Genomic DNA, 23,880 nt, shown 5'->3' on the forward strand with positions numbered 1-23,880 from the left:
TACAGCTGACCCATAAGCACCGCCATCTGGAATCGAGCCCTTGGTGTCTGCATGGGAGTGGTGAAGGTCCAGCAGTCTTCTTTGGGGTCGTAACACTCCACAGTCCTCAGACGCTTCTCTCCCCTCAGGTGTAGCTGTCATCCCAACACTTGTAGACAGCAACAGTCATGTCATTCCAGTCCAGGCTGTGAATTTCTCCCAGGAGGATGTGTGGCTATGCCCAAGGACCAGGTTAGGCACCATTTCTACTATTGAGTGTGTTGAAAGTGACCAGGCCTGTGAAGTTAAGTTCCATCGTGTCTCTGCAGATGTTGAACAGGTCTCTGTTGACACAAAGGACAACCAGTTCGACAGCAAAGTGCAATCTGTCTTGAACAAACTGGACATAGGTGGGACTGAAGATGAATGTACTGCCCTGTGTGCATTACTGGCCAGGTACACTTTAAAGGAAGAAGAAACACAATAGAGGCGAATTATTTCAAGTAAAATCCAGTTCCTAAAGCGAATTGCAAAGAAAGTAGTTGATCAACCACACACTGACCATACTATACTTTATAACAGAGAAACTAAGGGGCAGCAGTGCAGATGGGAGAGTCCAGAAGACTTAAAAAGTGTTTTATGTCTTCTGCAGGGGTCAATAAATGCCAGAAAACTACCCACAAGCTGTCTTCTGTTACACAGTCCAGTATGTATGAAAATACACAATAAACACGGCAAGGTCTATTCCAGCTATCACACGTGCTCCGCTCTCTGTTCTACACCATTTTCTCATCTGTCTCCCTCTTCTTCAACCCCCTTACTTCTACGTCGTGATAAGAGAAACACTTTATGCAGTGCTCAATAAAGTATTAAATCCTTTTGGACACCCACACTTGATGAAAAAGACACCTTGTTGTGATGAAGCTCTCGGTTTAACAGGCGGTTTACAACCCAGTCAACTCTAACCCTAACCTAACCCTATGGTCATAAATGTTGGGTCATGACCAACAGCACGAGATCTTGGATAGAAGCAACAGAAACAAGTTTCCAATGCAGGGTGAGCACTGCATAAAGTGTTTCTCTTATCATGACTTCTCTTATCTTATGCGAGAAGTAAGGGGGTGAAAACCAGTATCAAGCAGTGGAGGTCACATTTTCACCTTAATCCATCTAGTTCCACTGTACTAGAGGCACAGCTCAACTGTAACCAACTTCAGGTCTACGGGGCCAAAATTTGTCATTTATTTCAGTACAAAAACCCACCAGACTTTACAGCCAAAGATAATCTGATGCTATGGAAGGTTCTCGTTAAAAAATGGAGCGGAAACCTTTATTCACTGTTCCTGAATTCCCTCTTTGTTAGGATAATTTGCTCGGTGGCAAGACATCTCCAGGTTAGCCTTGGTTGGTCTTGCTGATTTAGGGTGTTGTCTTCAGTTCAATTCAAATGCACCGAGTGAGAGAGAAAGGTAGCCTATCTGCATGTGTTTGTAAAAAAAATCACTTCCTAAATCCACATCAGAGTTCAAGCTTGGTCCCTCTTTTAATAAATAAGACATTCTTACCTTGAATAACAATGTCATAAAGGCTCTTCACCCTCTCCAGACATGTGGTTGAGGTTTCTGAGAGCTGGCAACGGGGTGCCAAAACCGCTGAAACCCAAGAATCAGGTTTCCTCCCAGGCTTGGAGATAAACAAAACAGCCCTTACTCCAAGGGCCTGCAATTTTTCGAGCTACAGTGGGCACACACACACACACACACACACACACACCCACACACACACACACACACACACACACATAACAACAACAACAAAATATATTAATATAAAAAGCAACATTTGGAAACTGCACAGAATTAAAACAATAAAAAGGATAACATACCAATATGTAATATTCATCATAAATATCCGAGGCAGTCCTCTTTTTCATGTGGGTATTGACCCGTCCTGTAATATGTTCAGACTTAACAGCAACCCAGGCATTGCTTTAACTTACTCTACTTTAACAAACATTAACATAAAGCTATAAAAGAAAATACTTTTTCAGCTGACGTTAGTTGTAATGCTAGCATAAATGCTAAAAGAGCTAACTGGACAACATTCCTTCTCCAGGCAAGGTAACATTACTTCTCCTGACGACCACCGGCTCTACCACCTAATGAAGTGTAATTAACATGATAACCTCAAACATCTTAGACAAAAGCCATTAACAAAAAATAAAGAAATCAGCTATATATCTTGCCTTCAACGTACTCCACCTTGGTGCAGCCTAGATCTAGCAGCCTCACTGCAGACACACGCATCTCCTCGTTTACTTCCACTTCCACCCTGTCCCCGCCACAGTAAAACGTCTTGCTGTGGTCCGTGAAGATAATCTGGAAGGTGCTTCTCTTTCCTTGACAACCTACTCTAGCCCTGCCCTGATCCTTTCCCTTTTGCTAACCTTACCCACCTGCTTGCCTTACCCACAGATTGAGATGCCTCTGAAGGTTGTAGTAAATATTTCTGTTAACTTAAAAAAAAAAATAGATAAAGATAAAGGCTGTCTGAATTGATGCACTCACATCTTACACATTAAAGTCCAATACATCAGATGCATGAGTGACTCTTTACACTCTAATGACACTGACTGACAACAGTTACTACCAAGTATATGTTTAATACCTAGCTGTCTGTGGGTTTCATAGGCCACGTAATGCTGTCTGAGAAAATGATGATGAATGAATTTATTTACAGTTTATAACATTAAAGATATAAATATACAATATATAAATATATGACATAATACATTTATCATTAATTATTATAAGGCACCCAAAAGGCTTTCTCTTCCAACTCCCCAAGGTTTCCTCGTTATTATAGTGAACAGCATCTCTTTTCTGGTGTATAATAATTTTTATAATGTATAATCTGGAAAACCACATCCAGTGGTTCCCCTGATCAACAGCTGGATGTGGTCTTTATGGAGCATAGGCTGATGTAGCAAGCTTGTCCTCATTGTTGTCCCAGTCCCAGGCCTCTACGATGACCGTGAATAGAAACTATCACTATCTTGCTAGCATCATCGACTTTATATTGATAATACCGCCCGTACTGTGCCTCCTTCAAGCTCAGGTCCTCTACCAGAGGCCTGGGAGGTTGAGGGTTCTGCGCAGGATCTTAGCTGTGTACATGTATATACATTATACATTATACATTCAACTCAAATTTCACTGTAATTCCCACACTCTAGTAATCACCAATACTGCAAGATTACTACAAATACTTCATTGTTTTTAAGCATTCTGCATCTCCTTGCCAATGTTGTAGCTCAGGATCTTGTTCCAATTGATCTTGGTGCGTGTCACAGGAAGCTGGCGGCGTAAGGCTTTGAAGGTAGTGTCCGACATGGGCTGGTAATTCTCGTTGATGGCCGTCTGATAGTCGTTCTCTGCAGCCTCCATGATCTTAAACTCCTTAGCCGTTGAAGCCTCATTAGAAATTGACATGGACTCCTGGACCTCTTTGTGGCTCACCAGCTGAACGTTGCCATCTTCATAGCAATGAACCTGGATTTTCATGATTCCTGCCACTTGAGTGGTGGAGGGGGAGATGGTAAATTTCCATTCTGACCTCCAGCGTCCATTCCAGAAGTTTTTTGGTTGAAACTGATGGCACTCGATGCACGTCCGATGTCCGTCGATAGTTTTCCCATAACTGGTGCAGACTCCATTAGGATAGTGCTCCTTGATGTAGGCCCTGACAGCAGAGTCCACAGCACTCCTCCAGCCCTCCAGGGAGCCGTCAATGTCATGGGGCCGGGGGTCATCACAGTTGCCAAAATGGAATGACGAGAGTACAGGTAGACTCCTATGCAGGAGCAAAATTTTGCCATGCCCTGCACATTTTGAAAAACACAGACAAAACAGACCGCAAAGTCATACTTTCATTTGGAATCAATGAGAAAAACAGCAGACATAGAGAACAGGTCAAATGGCAAATGGAGACAATCTTCAAAGTGGCCACAGAAAACTTTCCAAAAGCTTTGATAGTTATACCGCTGATCAACTTCTCAAAATATTTACCAGCTGCAGACAAAAACTGATATAAACACAATAATAAAAAAACTTCCCACACCTTACAAAATTATCAGAAGCAAGTTTTCAAACCGTACATGGCAATGTACACTGGTCTCCAAGAATGGCAGAACGAATATTATCTCACTGGAGAACAGGTCTTGAATTAAAATAGCTAGATTAATACTCAGATACTTGAACTTGTAATAATTTTTGCTTATATAATGAATACAGGGTTTTCTTAGTTTTGGTCTCAATTTCAGTCAATTTCATGAAACTTTTCACATTACAAGCACAATGAATGAAGGGAGCAGGCCACAGTGTGTGTTTTATCTCATGTTTTGTCATTTTTTAGCAGATTTGGCATCGATATTGCCATGGGCCCTGTCTCTTGTTTTTTTTTTTGAAGGGCGGACAGGCCGGCGCCACATATACTTGAAGGTAAAGGCTGAAAAACATTGAAATGTGTAATGATCCGGATTGGATATCACAAGCGGTTCCTACAGTAGACCCCTGGAGTGTTGTTTTTTTTTTTTTTTTTGTGCTGAATGTAATTTCCTTCTTTTCTTCTCTTCACTTTTTTTCCTTTAAGGAGAGGGCTGAAAAACATTGAAATGTGTTGACAATAGGCCTGCAATTTTTCGAGCTACAGAGGGCACACACACCCACACACACACACACACACACATAACAACAACAACAAAATATATTAATATAAAAAGCAACATTTGGAAACTGCACAGAATTAAAACAATAAAAAGGATAACATACCAATATGTAATATTCATAAATATCCGAGGCAGTCCTCTTTTTCATGTGGGTATTGACCCGTCCTGTAATATGTTCAGACTTAACAGCAACCCAGGCATTGCTTTAACTTACTCTACTTTAACAAACATTAACATAAAGCTATAAAAGAAAAGACTTTTTCAGCTGATGTTAGTTGTAATGCTAGCATAAATGCTAAAAGAGCTAACTGGACAACATTCCTTCTCCAGGCAAGGTAACATTACTTCTCCTGACGACCACCGGCTCTACCACCTAATGAAGTGTAATTAACATGATAACCTCAAACATCTTACACTGTAAACCTGAATAAGTTCACAGAACTCAAAAATTATTTTGTAACAGATTACACAAAAATATTTTAGTGATGTTCTTAAATGTTTTAAGTTTACATAAAATAAAAATTACATTTGCAGTTGCCTTAAATTATCTCAATGTTATCTTATAAATATTGATATCCCACAACCTATAATTAGAGAGTAATTCACTCAAATTTTTTAATACTTTTCAACTCATACAATGTGGGAAATAGACTCAAAATTTTCAATATTCTTCAACTCATAATCTGGGGTAAATGCACTCAAAATTAATTCTAAACTGAAATACTGATGCTGGCCCACTACACAATTATAATCAGCTAATAATTTTAGAAAACATGAAGGCAACACCACAGTGACAATTTAACAACTTTTTTTTATTCAACACAATGTGCTTTTTAAAAGGGACGAGTCAAAAGAGCTCAGTCAAAACAAAGTGCTTGTCATAAATTAAAACAAAAGGAAAAGGAAATGACTCCAGCAAAACAAGATGTGTTTTAAAGTACAGTAAGTGTTAATAGTTCCATATTCTGATAGTGATCATTGCTACAGACAGTAGATTCAGTATTTTGGGTCTCCATCTCAAATTATTCAGTAAACATTATGATAAAAACCTCACAAAGCATTCAGGATAAAAAACAATCCATCCTCAACAGCAATGACAACTACTAGAATGTGGAGCCATTTAACACTGTTTAAAAACATTTTGGCACTTACTGTACCTTGAAGGCTGCAACTCACTATTTTATAATAAAACATTCAAATAAAGCACTGGCTTTGGGCCGTACATCAACTGGCAACATCAAGGTAGGCATTAGACAACAGAACATTAAACATGTATAGTGCATGAATTGAACATCATTGAACACAATTTTCCACAAGTTATTCAGTGCATAAACTTGGGCTGGGCAATATGCAAATGTTGTGATATTTATGTATTAACAATCAATGTATTAAATCTGAGGTAGAAGAGGCAAACAGTGCTACATTCAGTATCGTTATTTAGGCTTTGTACTGAGTAGAAATCTGAGGTAAAATGGAAACAGTGTCACATCTTAAAACTGAGGTAGAAGAGGAAAATGATTACATTTGTAAAGATGGGAAAAATAAACAAAAGACTTCCTCAATACTCAGCTCAACAAACAGCCCATTCTGAGTGATTCGCTCATTGAACAAATCATTCTTCAGCGTCAGTAGACGCCCTTTCAGTGGTTTGTTGTCCTCAAGACACATGACAACTTTTTGGATAAATGTGAATGTAAGCTCGAGATTCTTTGGGTACTGTAGGTCTAGTGCATAGATGTACCCAAAGAGCAGGAGAAATGAGTCAGCTAGATTTGTGGGACCACTCACAAGTATTTCATCCTCCACGACAATACAGATGCTCTCAGGGCTGAAGAGGGCCGCGTCAGTAGTGTCATCCGAGACGACTGTCAGGAGAGCCACCGGAGTGTCTGTGAGGTCTGGACCATCTGCTGACTACAAAACACAAATAATACAAGAATGAGTTCAGCCCCTCAAGGATACAAATCATGCTAATGATGTCTAGAAGTGATATTACGGTCATTTAGCACTTTGCACTAAGACTGCAACTAAGCTACATGTAAACTTTTTTCTTTACATATGCTATATATATATATATATATATTAGTTTGGCCATATATTAGTTTCACACCTACCTGTTAACATACTTTTTGTTTAGTGGAATGCTTTATACTTACCTTTTCATTTATATAATATTTACATTTTGTTACAGTTTGCAGAATAACAACTCAAGTAAACTTCATAAACAGGTCCTGGTTCTCCTAGAGTTATTTGAGTGATGCCATATGTTTAAGCTGACTGAATAGCTAGGCAAAGGGATTGATAGTGAGGCCAGTACACTTACATTACAGGTCCTGAAGAACTTGGAGGCATCTTCACGCAGGTACACAGGAAGCGCACGAAGGACAAGGGCCCGTCTCATATGTACATCACGTTGTTCCTAGATGGACAAAAAATATCCATTACAGTAATTTTATACTACGGCTTCTTACAGTTGTCTGTAAATAACCTGTTATTAATCTGTTTCTGAATGATGCAAAGTTAAAAATTCACCTGAAGGTCATAAATCCTCATGAGCTTGCCTAGCTCCTCCGCTATCTTGCCAGTCTTGGTGGCCTTCTCTCTGAACAAGGTGATGAGTTTAGGTGTGTGTCTATCCAGCTCCTTGTAGAATTGATTGCGCAGGTTAACGTTGTTGATTCGGTGGAACTCCTGTAGCACCTGTATATGGACAGAATTACACAGAAATGTACAAAAATGAATTAGGAACAGAATTATGAATTCATTTTAATAAGTTTTCAGTTGGCAGGTAGCAGAACCAAGGGAAATTCGATTAGGGATGGGTCAGAACCAAGGTCAAAATAGAAAGATAATTGTCATTGTCAACAGTCATTTAAATATTGGAAAAAGTCAAAAGAGACATGTTCAAAGTGGGCATGCTAAAGAGTCATGATGATTAATTGCTCTCAACAGGGACAGTAAACAGTAAAATAATTTAAATAATCAAACAGTAAAATAGTTAAGTGAATTCGATTCACATCACTAAATTCTATATACATGACCATTTATGGACATGTATAGTTCTTTCCCTATCAGTGGTTACACATGTATAAATCAACTGGTGTTATCAACCCAACAGGAAGGTAGGGGAGAGCATGTATATTGATGACTACATGCCATGCCATGCCATCAAAAGAACAGCATCTTGTTTTATTTTTTTTTACCTGTGACTCCATAAGTAGGGCTGGCCATCTGTCCACGACATCTCTCACCCGTGGAGCTACAAGAGCTCCAACAATTTCTTGCCGACGAAGGGCATAGGTCGTGTTCATGAGCTTGCCTATGACTAATGACTTCCATCCCAACTCCCCGTCTTCACCAGCCGTCATTCTGAGACATGGATGTGCTGTAATTAAAGCTTGAGCAGCCCTTGCCAATTCCTTTTCATGTGGGTATGGTTTAAAACTGCAGATAGTTTCTGCCATTTTTCTAAGGATTTCACCCTTCTGCGACCTCTTTAACTTCAGCAATTTTCCTGATTGTTCATAAACACGATTTCCTTCTTCTAGTATATGTTCCATTTCATAACCAAAACCAGGAACAACAAAGTGATCAGGCCAACTCTTCTGGCGCTGTGATGCAGGAACATGTGGAAGTATGTCTGTGTCAGAAGATGCAGTGGATGAGGTGTCACCTTCAGGTCTGACGACTCTCAATGTGCCCTTTTCTGGTAACTCCTGGATGTCCACAAGAAGACAAAGATCACCATCAAAGTCTGGATCCTCATAATGCAGGCTAAAGTCCCCATCCAGTCTCGGCTTGAACCTGTCTTGCATTATTTCTTTCAGCTCCTCCACTGACTTTGGTCGCTGAAGTAGAGTAAGTTTCAGGGCAGTGTCTCGTGCAACATATACACGCAGCATATGCTCCTGGGCAGCAGCCATCTTTTGGTTCTTAAAAGACAAAAATATGTTACTTCTCATGGAGAGTGAGGGTGACACACACAACATATACATGACCATAGACCCACTGGTCCACACAAACACTGGGACACCACATGAACAATGGGACGTATGGAGGGCCAGCTGCTGGAGTGGGGCAGTTTATTCATGGACCCACTGGTCCGCACAGCTCTGAGAGAAAGTTGCAGTCAGCTGTTTACGTGCTTCAACAAATCTTCAGTGTAACAATATGAAACATTTGGGTGTCAAGAGCAATCTTCCATTTATGTTGTAAGCGCAGAGAGGTGTTTTGTCATTTAGCTCTGATGGGGTGTGAACAGCCAAATTCTTTGGGAAAAGTTCGTAGGATCTCAGGTGTTCAATGTAGTGTGATGTGTGCTCTTGGCAAAGAAAGACAACCCTACTGTTAACCAGGAGAACCTGTTCAATTCTACAGTAATTAGGCAGTCCTCCCTCTTGCCCCACAGACAAAAACATTCCTACAGCATAATCAGTTCCATCAATGCAGACTTTTGATGTGCTGTAAACAACATTGCTTGCTGTTATTTGTTCAATGTATGTCTTGGCAACATTTGGAAGCACTGATACCAGTACAGAGGAGACATTTGATGTCTGCTGGTGAGGTTTGAAGAATCCTGAGGCACTGAGATGGTATGCTACCATGTACTGATGCTTCTCTGCAAGTGTTTTTAACACATTCTTAAAGTTCTGTGTGTCTTGTACAACTCTCTTGAAAAAACGGTGTTTACCCTCAAACCTCATTGTCCACAATTGAACAAGGGGCCCAAAACGGCGCACAAGGTCAGGATAATGTTCAATGTATTGATGTTTAGGACGGAGTTTGAAATCTGGGAAGACTTCTTTCAGCATCTCTCTATGATCCTGTATCTTGGACTGTAAATACTGGATGGACTCCTCTGTGAATTCTGAGCACAGAGATAACTCTACTACCTCTTTTAAGTCCATTAGCACAGTCCACGCGCCATCCTCTTCAGGAACTGCATTCCCAATAATCAAAGGGAGCAGTCTAAGCAATGTGGCATTTTCATGGCCATTACCACCAATGCTTTTCTTTACAGCGAAGGTCTGTGGTATTTTATGAGGTTTGTCAATCTTGTCAGTGTGCTGGTATGGAAATGACACAATTCTCTCGTTCAAATCTTCAAGGGTAAAGTATTTGCGACGGATCATCTCTCCGATACACAGGGCGAGCTCTACGGGTACAATGCCCTCAAAAAGATCATGGAGTACATCAGGTGGAAAGCCAGTGACAGTATGAAAATGCTCTAGATGCTGGCTCAGGACACAATCTGCCTGAACACCATTGTGACTCTGACTATCCCCATGCATTACAGCATGCCCATCACTGTTATGGCTGTCTTTTGTCCTAAGACTGAACTCGCCACTTGCAACTTCATGAGTCTGAAGTTTGGCTTGAGTTGCTGTGCAAAATCTGCAAAAATATTCTGCTCTAAAAGACTTTGAAAAGCCTGCCAAATCATGGGCTGCAATATTGTCAGACAGCACACACATGACTGTTCCCTGAACTACCTTACCAATAGACTCGATGAATACCCCATCTTGTTCAAGGGTATGGAGGTCTCTAAACAAAGGAGCAAGTGCTTTTTCATAGCCAAATGTCTGTATGTCAGCCACTTTACATAAAGCTGCAAGCTGAATCACATGCAAGGCTGATCGGTATTTACTGGGTAGATCAGCAAGCATCCAGTATACTGAACAGATTTTGTGTATTTTTCGTGATGTGCCAAGTGGATTGGCTATTTCCAAATCATCAATGTACAAAATGAGTGTTATCTGTAACTCATCTGAAGACAAGAATGTGTTCTATTTGAAGTACAAGCCATCTTGGTGGCTTGCATAATGACTGTTTTGTGCCACTTTTGTTTCTTTCATTTTGTCCAGAATATCTGTGTGATTGAAGATTTTTTGTATCATCTCAAGAATGGGAACATGCACTGCTGCATGTCCAGGCTCTAGCAGATACTGTACAGGCTTTACCACAGGGTAATTATTTTCAATGGTTTTTCTTCTCTTGATAGAGGATAACTGCTCCCCCTTAGCTGTGGCACTGACAATAACATTACTGTCCATAACAGTACTGACAACCTCATTTAGAAGTGTTTCACTGACAGTGATGTCATGACTCTGTAAGACCTCTCTAATGTCATGTTTGAGTATTGGTTCGGACAAGGAAAATATCTGAGTCAAATGTTCCACTATTTCCTGAGATGCCATGTCAGATACATGAAGAATAGATCGCATCTTTAGGAATAATGATGCCAAGTTATGTTTCAACTGGGCTCTTAAAATGTCTGTGGCACACTGACTGTTTCCCTCATTGAGATCAAATGTGTCTGCAGACCCTGCACTGTGACATTCAGCAGGTTCCCCAAGACTTTCTGCTGCAACTACACCTGGGGCACTATCATTGTCTGCCAATACAACACATTCATCAAAGTCAGAATCACCACCATGTTTTCTACTTTTGTGTGCATTAAACGCTGAGTAGCTATTTGTTCTGTAATTACAGTTATTGAATGGGCATGTTACCATCTCATGACTTCGTAAATGACTTCTCAAATGACCAAACAGAATTTCCTCAGAAAAGGGCTGCTTGAAGTTACACAAAGTACATGTAAAAAAAACACATGCTCCTTCAGTTGCAGCTACTCTACATGAATCATTGTGAGACCTTGACAGATGAGCTTTCATTGCTTCGAATGATGGGAAAGTACAAATGCAACTGTCATAGAGACATGGCAGGGGGGACACTCTTGAATATTGGCTATGCAGTACAGTATAGTGCCAAAATAATTGTCCCCGAGTATTTGAAGTTGCAGAACACAACTTGCACTTCCACTCCATTGGACCAACTTAGCCCTGCAATTCAAATATTTTCAATTAAAGTCTAAACCATTTCAGCCCTGTTTTGCAATTCTGGCTATTCAAAAATTGAATTTGTACAAGTTAAAATGTCTTAAAATTTTGAATGAAGGGGAAAATGATTGTGCCAACCAGTTGATAACACATCAGTAATTTGATTAAGTCTGTTCTTCTGCTGCAAAAAATCTGAACATTGTGAATAATTCAGGGTGAAAAATTATATATTTTTTTTAATTCAAATTAGTACACAATTTACATAACTCACCTATTGGCACCTGTCTGATGGTGAAACGCTGACTCTCTGTAGCACTCTTTGTAGTCCGATATCTGTACACAACATGAGCAGAAAAATGATTTATTAATGTTCAAAAACATTTCTAAAATAATACATCACATACATTACAATGATAAATACAATAAAACTGTGATACAGACAAAACAGTTAAATCTATCAAAATATGCACTGTACACTAATTTTAGTAAAATGAAAATGTTAAAAGATGAGCAAGTTAGTTATTAACAAGCAAAACATCAAAGTCGTGTGCTTATAGATCTGCTATTTCTGTTGTTGATGGTTTGTTTTTAACGCGGTATTAATAAAGGGTTCAAGTGATCAAACTATTTTTTCTGTGGACCCCACAGTTGAGATAAAAACATTTAAAGAAACAGTCATTTGCAAAAGAACGACTGGAAACATAAAGTAAAACCAAATATTAATAACACTATTTCATAATACATCCTACCTGAACCGTTAAAAGGATCTTGAGATGATCTCACAACCACAGCTTGAGCCTACGAAGAAATACAAACGCAGGCCTGGTTAGCATCATGATAACACACGCACATTATGCTGTTTAGCATTGTTTGTTTCACGCTAGGACACACATACACACAACACGTTGGCTATGTTGGTTACTCGAGTCGACAACGTAAAATATTGACTATGTAACGCGAACTAAGTATACTCACAGTACGCACGTGGATAACCGGCGCCCAGCGAAAACAACAACCGGCAGAAACCGGAAGCAGGGATAATGTTATGCTTTCGGCCTCCGCCAGAGAGATTTTACTCGTGGATCTAACCGTCGATGTCCCGGGCAAACATGCATTATGGGAAATGTAGTTCATCTAGGAAACCTGCCACATTACCAACCCGCAACGTTACAACCCACGTTACACCGTTGTAAGAAGAAGTAACGTAAATTTGTCACATTCTACAACTTCTAAAGTTACCATTACTTGGATCTGTAAACTATTTAAAACAAATATTCACTGTACACATTGTACAAATGCATTCCAAATTTAGACTATTTGTCGAAATCAATTCAAAACAAAACCGTTAACGTTACTTACCAAATCCGGAATGATGATAAGACGGCGCTTAAGAAAACGAGGGCAAGAAGCCTAGTGAAAAAAAACTGAGGTGGTGGTGGTTTGAAGCGGTGGAATAAAAGTACGCATTGCAAACAAATAAAAAGAAATTAAAATGTGTTCCACATCCACAGCGGCTGGCATAAACTTCAGATTCGCAACTCCGCATCAAGGCAAATTCAAGATGGCTGACTCAGCTTTCCTGAGGGAGAGATAAGACCCGCCCACTATAACGTCGTAACGTCGTTAACGTCATGACGCTACTGTATGGTTCCTAAACTTTTTGAGTGTTCCACACAATTTAGCTATAAAATATTGAGCCCTATTCAATTAAAGTGGCATAAATCTTAATAGAGCTCAACACTTTATAGTTTAGTCAACTTCATAACGACATTTGACTGTCACGACCTTATTAGTTATGAGTTGGTATAACTGTTTGGGATTACAGTGTAGACAAAAGCCATTAACAAATTAAAAAATAAAGAAATCAACTATATATCTTAATCTTACCTAGCAGAGAGGGGGCTGGGAATAATCTGTCTATTTCCCGCAGGTCGGTAGGCACTGAATAAATTATCACCCCCTGCTGGTACTGCACCTTCAAGGAGGCATGTAGAGGTCCAGGGGTTGGTGTTGACAGGTGTATGTCAGCGGCGGTGGGCCTTTCCCTGCCAGAGGGGTATCTCTCCCAGGGTCAACTCATCTCCCAGGTTAGGGTCATCTCTCCCATGCTGCCCGGCGGAAAAGGCTGAAAAACATTGAAATGTGTAATGATCCAGATTGGATATCAGTAGTGGTTCCTACCATATGTAACAGAGTCAAAAATGCACTTAATTATTATTTCCAAATTGTGAATCTGAAATCTGTTGTTTAATAATTTTGAGTGTTTGTGAATTTTATCTCTATGAGTTATTTTTATTTACCAGCTCGTCAGAATGCCCATTTGATCCTCCAATCACGTACAGCTGACCCATAAGCACCGCCATCTGGAATCGAGCCCTTGGTGTCTGCATGGGAGTGGTGAAGGTCCAGCAGTCTTCTTTGGGGTCGTAACACTCCACAGTCCTCAGACGCTTCTCTCCCCTCAGGTGTAGCTATCATCCCAACACTTGTAGACAGCAACAGTCATGTCATTCCAGTCCAGGCTGTGAATTTCTCCCAGGAGGATGTGTGGCTATGCCCAAGGACCAGGTTAGGCACCATTTCTACTATTGAGTGTGTTGAAAGTGACCAGGCCTGTGAAGTTAAGTTCCATCGTGTCTCTGCAGATGTTGAACAGGTCTCTGTTGACACAAAGGACAACCAGTTCGACAGCAAAGTGCAATCTGTCTTGAACAAACTGGACATAGGTGGGACTGAAGATGAATGTACTGCCCTGTGTGCATTACTGGCCAGGTACACTTTAAAGGAAGAAGAAACACAATAGAGGCGAATTATTTCAAGTAAAATCCAGTTCCTAAAGCGAATTGCAAAGAAAGTAGTTGATCAACCACACACTGACCATACTATACTTTATAACAGAGAAACTAAGGGGCAGCAGTGCAGATGGGAGAGTCCAGAAGACTTAAAAAGTGTTTTATGTCTTCTGCAGGGGTCAATAAATGCCAGAAAACTACCCACAAGCTGTCTTCTGTTACACAGTCCAGTATGTATGAAAATACACAATAAACACGGCAAGGTCTATTCCAGCTATCACACGTGCTCCGCTCTCTGTTCTACACCATTTTCTCATCTGTCTCCCTCTTCTTCAACCCCCTTACTTCTACGTCGTGATAAGAGAAACACTTTATGCAGTGCTCAATAAAGTATTAAATCCTTTTGGACACCCACACTTGATGAAAAAGACACCTTGTTGTGATGAAGCTCTCGGTTTAACAGGCGGTTTACAACCCAGTCAACTCTAACCCTAACCTAACCCTATGGTCATAAATGTTGGGTCATGACCAACAGCACGAGATCTTGGATAGAAGCAACAGAAACAAGTTTCCAATGCAGGGTGAGCACTGCATAAAGTGTTTCTCTTATCATGACTTCTCTTATCTTATGCGAGAAGTAAGGGGGTGAAAACCAGTATCAAGCAGTGGAGGTCACATTTTCACCTTAATCCATCTAGTTCCACTGTACTAGAGGCACAGCTCAACTGTAACCAACTTCAAGTCTACGGGGCCAAAATTTGTCATTTATTTCAGTACAAAAACCCACCAGACTTTACAGCCAAAGATAATCTGATGCTATGGAAGGTTCTCGTTAAAAAATGGAGCGGAAACCTTTATTCACTGTTCCTGAATTCCCTCTTTGTTAGGATAATTTGCTCGGTGGCAAGACATCTCCAGGTTAGCCTTGGTTGGTCTTGCTGATTTAGGGTGTTGTCTTCAGTTCAATTCAAATGCACTGAGTGAGAGAGAAAGGTAGCCTATCTACATGTGTTTGTAAAAAAAATCACTTCCTAAATCCACATCAGAGTTCAAGCTTGGTCCCTCTTTTAATAAATAAGACATTCTTACCTTGAATAACAATGTCATAAAGGCTCTTCACCCTCTCCAGACATGTGGTTGAGGTTTCTGAGAGCTGGCAACGGGGTGCCAAAACCGCTGAAACCCAAGAATCAGGTTTCCTCCCAGGCTTGGAGATAAACAAAACAGCCCTTACTCCAAGGGCCTGCAATTTTTCGAGCTACAGTGGGCACACACACACACACACACACACACACACCCACACACACACACACACACACACACACATAACAACAACAACAAAATATATTAATATAAAAAGCAACATTTGGAAACTGCACAGAATTAAAACAATAAAAAGGATAACATACCAATATGTAATATTCATCATAAATATCCGAGGCAGTCCTCTTTTTCATGTGGGTATTGACCCGTCCTGTAATATGTTCAGACTTAACAGCAACCCAGGCATTGCTTTAACTTACTCTACTTTAACAAACATTAACATAAAGCTATAAAAGAAAATACTTTTTCAGCTGACGTTAGTTGTAATGCTAGCATAAATGCTAAAAGAGCTAACTGGACAACATTCCTTCTCCAGGCAAGGTAACATTACTTCTCCTGACGACCACCGGCTCTACCACCTAATGAAGTGTAATTAACATGATAACCTCAAACATCTTAGACAAAAGCCATTAACAAATTAAAAAATAAAGAAATCAGCTATATATCTTGCCTTCAACGTACTCCACCTTGGTGCAGCCTAGATCCAGCAGCCTCACTGCAGACACACGCATCTCCTCGTTTACTTCCACTTCCACCCTGTCCCCGCCACAGTAAAACGTCTTGCTGTGGTCCGTGAAGATAATCTGGAAGGTGCTTCTCTTTCCTTGACAACCTACTCTAGCCCTGCCCTGATCCTTTCCCTTTTGCTAACCTTACCCACCTGCTTGCCTTACCCACAGATTGAGATGCCTCTGAAGGTTGTAGTAAATATTTCTGTTAACTTAAAAAAAAAAATAGATAAAGATAAAGGCTGTCTGAATTGATGCACTCACATCTTACACATTAAAGTCCAATACATCAGATGCATGAGTGACTCTTTACACTCTAATGACACTGACTGACAACAGTTACTACCAAGTATATGTTTAATACCTAGCTGTCTGTGGGTTTCATAGGCCACGTAATGCTGTCTGAGAAAATGATGATGAATGAATTTATTTACAGTTTATAACATTAAAGATATAAATATACAATATATAAATATATGACATAATACATTTATCATTAATTATTATAAGGCACCCAAAAGGCTTTCTCTTCCAACTCCCCAAGGTTTCCTCGTTATTATAGTGAACAGCATCTCTTTTCTGGTGTATAATAATTTTTATAATGTATAATCTGGAAAACCACATCCAGTGGTTCCCCTGATCAACAGCTGGATGTGGTCTTTATGGAGCATAGGCTGATGTAGCAAGCTTGTCCTCATTGTTGTCCCAGTCCCAGGCCTCTACGATGACCGTGAATAGAAACTATCACTATCTTGCTAGCATCATCGACTTTATATTGATAATACCGCCCGTACTGTGCCTCCTTCAAGCTCAGGTCCTCTACCAGAGGCCTGGGAGGTTGAGGGTTCTGCGCAGGATCTTAGCTGTGTACATGTATATACATTATACATTATACATTCAACTCAAATTTCACTGTAATTCCCACACTCTAGTAATCACCAATACTGCAAGATTACTACAAATACTTCATTGTTTTTAAGCATTCTGCATCTCCTTGCCAATGTTGTAGCTCAGGATCTTGTTCCAATTGATCTTGGTGCGTGTCACAGGAAGCTGGCGGCGTAAGGCTTTGAAGGTAGTGTCCGACATGGGCTGGTAATTCTCGTTGATGGCCGTCTGATAGTCGTTCTCTGCAGCCTCCATGATCTTAAACTCCTTAGCCGTTGAAGCCTCATTAGAAATTGACATGGACTCCTGGACCTCTTTGTGGCTCACCAGCTGAACGTTGCCATCTTCATAGCAATGAACCTGGATTTTCATGATTCCTGCCACTTGAGTGGTGGAGGGGGAGATGGTAAATTTCCATTCTGACCTCCAGCGTCCATTCCAGAAGTTTTTTGGTTGAAACTGATGGCACTCGATGCACGTCCGATGTCCGTCGATAGTTTTCCCATAACTGGTGCAGACTCCATTAGGATAGTGCTCCTTGATGTAGGCCCTGACAGCAGAGTCCACAGCACTCCTCCAGCCCTCCAGGGAGCCGTCAATGTCATGGGGCCGGGGGTCATCACAGTTGCCAAAATGGAATGACGAGAGTACAGGTAGACTCCTATGCAGGAGCAAAATTTTGCCATGCCCTGCACATTTTGAAAAACACAGACAAAACAGACCGCAAAGTCATACTTTCATTTGGAATCAATGAGAAAAACAGCAGACATAGAGAACAGGTCAAATGGCAAATGGAGACAATCTTCAAAGTGGCCACAGAAAACTTTCCAAAAGCTTTGATAGTTATACCGCTGATCAACTTCTCAAAATATTTACCAGCTGCAGACAAAAACTGATATAAACACAATAATAAAAAACTTCCCACACCTTACAAAATTATCAGAAGCAAGTTTTCAAACCGTACATGGCAATGTACACTGGTCTCCAAGAATGGCAGAACGAATATTATCTCACTGGAGAACAGGTCTTGAATTAAAATAGCTAGATTAATACTCAGATACTTGAACTTGTAATAATTTTTGCTTATATAATGAATACAGGGTTTTCTTAGTTTTGGTCTCAATTCCAGTCAATTTCATGAAACTTTTCACATTACAAGCACAATGAATGAAGGGAGCAGGCCACAGTGTGTGTTTTATCTCATGTTTTGTCATATTTTAGCAGATTTGGCATCAATATTGCCATGGGCCCTGTCTCTTGTTTTTTTTTTTGAAGGGCGGACAGGCCGGCGCCACATATACTTGAAGGTAAAGGCTGAAAAACATTGAAATGTGTAATGATCCGGATTGGATATCACAAGCGGTTCCTACAGTAGACCCCTGGAGTGTTTTTTTTTTTTTTTTTTTTGTGCTGAATGTAATTTCCTTCTTTTCTTCTCCTCACTTTTTTTCCTTTAAGGAGAGGGCTGAAAAACATTGAAATGTGTTGACAATAGGCCTGCAATTTTTCGAGCTACAGAGGGCACACACACCCACACACACACACACACACACATAACAACAACAACAAAATATATTAATATAAAAAGCAACATTTGGAAACTGCACAGAATTAAAACAATAAAAAGGATAACATACCAATATGTAATATTCATAAATATCCGAGGCAGTCCTCTTTTTCATGTGGGTATTGACCCGTCCTGTAATATGTTCAGACTTAACAGCAACCCAGGCATTGCTTTAACTTACTCTACTTTAACAAACATTAACATAAAGCTATAAAAGAAAAGACTTTTTCAGCTGATGTTAGTTGTAATGCTAGCATAAATGCTAAAAGAGCTAACTGGACAACATTCCTTCTCCAGGCAAGGTAACATTACTTCTCCTGACGACCACCGGCTCTACCACCTAATGAAGTGTAATTAACATGATAACCTCAAACATCTTAGACAAAAGCCATTAACAAAAAATAAAGAAATCAGCTATATATCTTGCCTTCAACGTACTCCACCTTGGTGCAGCCTAGATCCAGCAGCCTCACTGCAGACACACGCATCTCCTCGTTTACTTCCACTTCCACCCTGTCCCCGCCACAGTAAAACGTCTTGCTGTGGTCTGTGAACATAATCTGGAAGGTGCTTCTCTGGGCTGGGAATAATCGGTATATTTCCCGCGGGTCTGTAGGCATCGAATAAATTATCCCCCCCTGCTGGTACCGCACCTTCAAGGAGGTGTGTCCTTTACACGCCTAAGTGAAGTAAACCGTGACCCTGACACGGAATCCCCTATGGACCAGCGGGTGTATTACACACTTGTCTGTGATACTGGGTTGCCCTCTCAGGCCGGGGCAAACAATAACTGCAGATCAGAGACAGCAGCCAACTCCCACACCGGACCTCTATCCCCGGCCTAAACCTCCCTCCTGCCGGGAAACACCCACCAGGCCTCCCCAGGACCCCCATGCCTCTCTACCCCCAGCCCAAGCCTCTCTTTGGCCTCTCCACAGCTACTCACGCTTTGGGACAGGGTTGGGGAGGGACAGAGGGTCATTGTTACAAGGTTTTAGGGCAGGGGTCGGGAACCTTTTTAGCTGAGAGAGCCAAAAAAGTCACATATTTTAAAATGTACTTCCGTGAGAGCCATACAATATTTTTTAACTCTGAATACAACTAAATGTGTGAATTTTTAAACAAGACCAACAATTTTAGAGTATAAAAAGGTCTCTGAAATTATTCTTTTTTAATAACGTTGTTATACTGAAGCTATCCAATACATAAAATACTTCTTACCATTAATGCGACTTCTGCTGCTGCATGGTTTTGCTGATGGCTTTGTAGTCTGGTTGATACGTGGTGAGGTTAAGCTTCATGCAGGCGTTGAGGCTTTCATCTGTTAAACGTGATCGTAGGTTGCTCTTGATGTTTTTTAGATGTGAGAATCACTGCTCACATGCATACGTAGAGCCAAACATGGTCAGTACGGCAATACTCACACGCTGCAGTGTGTGGTATGTGACAGGAAGCGCGTTCCAAGTTTGGACAATCAGCTGGTCTGCGGGTTGAAGTTTTTTCAGTTCTGTCCACTTGTGTTTGCTTGCCAGCTCTGCTTGCTGTCGTGCAAGTCTTTCCAAATCTTCATTCAGTGATTTGAACTTATTCACCCACATGTCTGAGGCCTTCAGGTCAGCAACTTCTACCTCAAAATCTCTGATAGAGACACCAGGGATGTAACTCAGGTCGACTTTGTCCACTGCACACTCGTGTGGATGAGTGATGAACTTAAAAAGACAAGTGTGCTCACGAAATTCTCCGAAGCGTGCTTTGAATGACTGCAGGAGATCAGATGTGAAGCCAGCTAGCTGCTGGAGATCAAAATGTTGAGTGGTGTCACTTGCTGTGCACGCAGCTTTAAATTCTCTCAGTTTTTCAAAGTGCAGTAAACGACCTGTTTCAATGTCCACGATAAAGAGCTCCAGCTTGTTTTCAAATGCAAACACTGCTTGTTGAAGGGATAAGACTGTATTTCCAATGCCTTGCATTTTCACATTGAGCTGGTTCAGATGTTCATTCATGTCCACGAGATAGTAAAACTTCAGGAGCCACTCAGTATTAGCTAGCTCAGGATGCTCGATGTCTTTCATCTCAAGAAAAGTCCGGATTTCGCTCAGGCAAGCCGCAAAACGGCTAAGCACCTTCCCTCTTGACAACCAACGCACATTGCTGTGCAAGAGCAGGCCGGGATAATTACTCCCAACTTCATCCAGCAGTGTTTTAAACTGGCGATCATTTAAAGCTCGGGCAACAATGAAGTTAACAACCCGAATGACCAGCGACATCACCTCACCAAGCTGCTTGTCACACAGTTGAGCACAAAGCGCCTCCTGATGTAAAATGCAATGAAAACTTAGGATGGGTCTGTTTTCATTTTCACGAAGAAGCGCTACAAATCCTCTGTTTTTCCCCACCATACACGGCGCTCCATCGGTACACACCGAAATAAGTTTATCCATCTGTAGATTTTTTTCTTTTGCGAACTCCATGAAAGACTTGAATAAATCCTCTCCTCTTGTTGAGGCTTTCATTGGCAAAACAGCAAGACTTTCCTCACGCAGTGTGTCACCGGCAGCATACCTTGCAATCACACTGAACTGGGATAAATGGCTTACGTCTGTTGACTCATCCAAAGCGAGGGAAAAGTAAGTCGCTGCATTTATGTCCTTCACTTGTTTTTCCTCCACTTGATTTGCCATCATGATGGTACGATTGTGAACAGTTCTTGCTGACAAAGGCATGTCTTTTATTCGTTTGATTATCTTATCTTTATTCGCAAAGTCATCAAAAAGTTCATTAGCCACATCAAGCATGAATGTTTTGGCAAACTCGCCGTCTGTGAATGGCTTTCCGTTCCTCACTATTGCTAAAGAACCAGCAAAGCTAGCCGAATTCCCGTCACCTTGTTGGGTCCATACACGGAGTTGCTGCTGACTGGCTTGCACTCTGTTTAGTAGCTCTTGGCAGGCCTTCTTCCTGCTGTCCCCCGATGGATATTTCGATGCAAATGTGGCATGGCGTGTGTCGAAGTGTCGCTTTATATTTGACCGTTTCATCGATGAAATTTTATCATTGCATATTAGACACACCGCGGTCCCTGCTCTCTCCACAAAGGCGAATTCCTCTGTCCATTCGTGCTGAAATGTACGGTACTCCTCATCCTTTTTTCTTTTCGCCATCTTCTTCATCAAAAGGGTTTGCTCTGCATAAATCAGCTAGCTGACTTGCTGATTAAACGGCGGGAAGTTTACTTCTTTACCTCACAATGACTGGGGTAGGCTACCGCATATAATCCAATAAAAACAGAGGTGTCGGACCCTCCCGTACCCCGAAGGACAGATGTGATTGGTTCCACCGCAACCCTGGACAGGTGCGGTAAAAAATTAATGTATGGATTAAAATGCATGAGAATGTTTTTTTTAAAGATTATTTTTAACACTGTAATGTTTTACTTGAATATCAGCGGAATTATTCATTACTTATTGCGTTAAGAAATGTTAGCTAAGATCTATCTGAGAGCCAGATGCAGTCATCAAAAGAGCCACATCTGGCTCGCAAGCCATAGGTTCCCGACCCCTGTTTTAGGGTAAGGGTTACAGAAAAGAGGGTGTTGGTGGGATGGGGAAAGTCTTGCCTGTGGCAAGACTATTTGAAAATGTCTCCGTTGTCATTGATCTCTCCACAGCCACTCAGGCTCTGGGACAGGGTTGGGGAGGAATAGAGTAGGGGGTAATATTTCAAAGAACTGCAGAGAGTTTAAGAGAGAGAATTTAGGAGAGGAAACCATGTTTTGGCTGTCACATTTTCCTGATCTCTGATCTTCCTGGGTTAATTTAAATGGTTTCTCCATTAGACGGGGGTCTGTGTCAATGTGGTTATCCTCGATGTGCACGATGAGCTCAGCCAGAGAGTTGAAATGAAGTCCGCAGTCCCTGAACCTGCAAGAATTGGAAAAGAGAGAAGCAGCAGCGATGCCTGTCATGGTTGCTGCTGCATTGGAAATGAGGGCAGGTGGCAGCAGTGGCAAGAAGCAGGGAGATGTTAGCTGTAATGCTAGCATAAATGCTAAAAGAGCTAACTGGACAACATTCCTTCTCCAGGCAAGGTAACATTACTTCTCCTGACGACCACTGGCTCTACCACCTAATGAAGTGTAATTAACATGATAACCTCAAACATCTTAGACAAAAGCCATTAACAAATTAAAAAAGAAATCAACTATATATCTTAATCTTACCTAGCAGAGAGGGGGCTGGGAATAATCTGTCTATTTCCCGCAGGTCGGTAGGCACTGAATAAATTATCACCCCCTGCTGGTACTGCACCTTCAAGGAGGCATGTAGAGGTCCAGGGGTTGGTGTTGACAGGTGTATGTCAGCGGCGGTGGGCCTTTCCCTGCCAGAGGGGTATCTCTCCCAGGGTCAACTCATCTCCCAGGTTAGGGTCATCTCTCCCATGCTGCCCGGCGGAAAAGGCTGAAAAACATTGAAATGTGTAACGATCCAGATTGGATATCAGTAGTGGTTCCTACCATATGTAACAGAGTCAAAAATGCACTTAATTATTATTTCCAAATTGTGAATCTGAAATCTGTTGTTTAATAATTTTGAGTGTTTGTGAATTTTATCTCTATGAGTTATTTTTATTTACCAGCTCGTCAGAATGCCCATTTGATCCTCCAATCACGTACAGCTGACCCATAAGCACCGCCATCTGGAATCGAGCCCTTGGTGTCTGCATGGGAGTGGTGAAGGTCCAGCAGTCTTCTTTGGGGTCGTAACACTCCACAGTCCTCAGACGCTTCTCTCCCCTCAGGTGTAGCTGTCATCCCAACACTTGTAGACAGCAACAGTCATGTCCTTCCAGTCCAGGCTGTGAATTTCTCCCAGGAGGATGTGTGGCTATGCCCAAGGACCAGGTTAGGCACCATTTCTACTGTTGAGTGTGTTGAAAGTGACCAGGCCTGTGAAGTTAAGTTCCATCGCGTCTCTGCAGATGTTGAACAGGTCTCTGTTGACACAAAGGACAACCAGTTCGACAGCAAAGTGCAATCTGTCTTGAACAAACTGGACATAGGTGGGACTGAAGATGAATGTACTGCCCTGTGTGCATTACTGGCCAGGTACACTTTAAAGGAAGAAGAAACACAATAGAGGTGAATTATTTCAAGTAAAATCCAGTTCCTAAAGCAACACATTTGCACATTTTCACCTTAATCCATCTAGTTCCACTGTACTAGAGGCACAGCTCAACTGTAACCAACTTCAAGTCTACG

General features: G+C 41.2%; 1 protein-coding gene and 2 pseudogenes across 1 annotated transcript in view; all 3 read right to left on the minus strand.

The window, feature by feature from the left end:
• Positions 1-3,252: 3,252 nt before the first annotated feature.
• On the minus strand, positions 3,253-4,137 carry LOC146304455 (F-actin-capping protein subunit alpha-2 pseudogene; annotated as a pseudogene).
• Positions 4,138-6,016: 1,879 nt separating this feature from the next.
• Positions 6,017-23,880, minus strand: part of LOC146304456 (uncharacterized) — a 70,432-nt gene continuing 52,568 nt past the window's right edge. Inside the window, exons 3-5 of the mRNA XM_084714153.1 lie at positions 7,238-7,405; positions 7,023-7,124; positions 6,017-6,619 (exon numbers count right to left, since the gene is read on the minus strand). Coding sequence (XP_084570279.1) covers positions 6,224-6,619; positions 7,023-7,124; positions 7,238-7,405 — 666 coding nt within the window. The 3' untranslated portion in view covers positions 6,017-6,223. The remainder of the gene's footprint in view (positions 6,620-7,022; positions 7,125-7,237; positions 7,406-23,880) is intronic.
• LOC146304457 (F-actin-capping protein subunit alpha-2 pseudogene) lies at positions 17,139-19,243 on the minus strand (annotated as a pseudogene).

Source organism: Lutjanus erythropterus, chromosome 24, assembly GCF_056507025.1.
Source record: "Lutjanus erythropterus isolate fLutEry1 chromosome 24, fLutEry1.hap2, whole genome shotgun sequence".
Lineage (NCBI taxonomy): Eukaryota > Metazoa > Chordata > Actinopteri > Lutjaniformes > Lutjanidae > Lutjanus > Lutjanus erythropterus.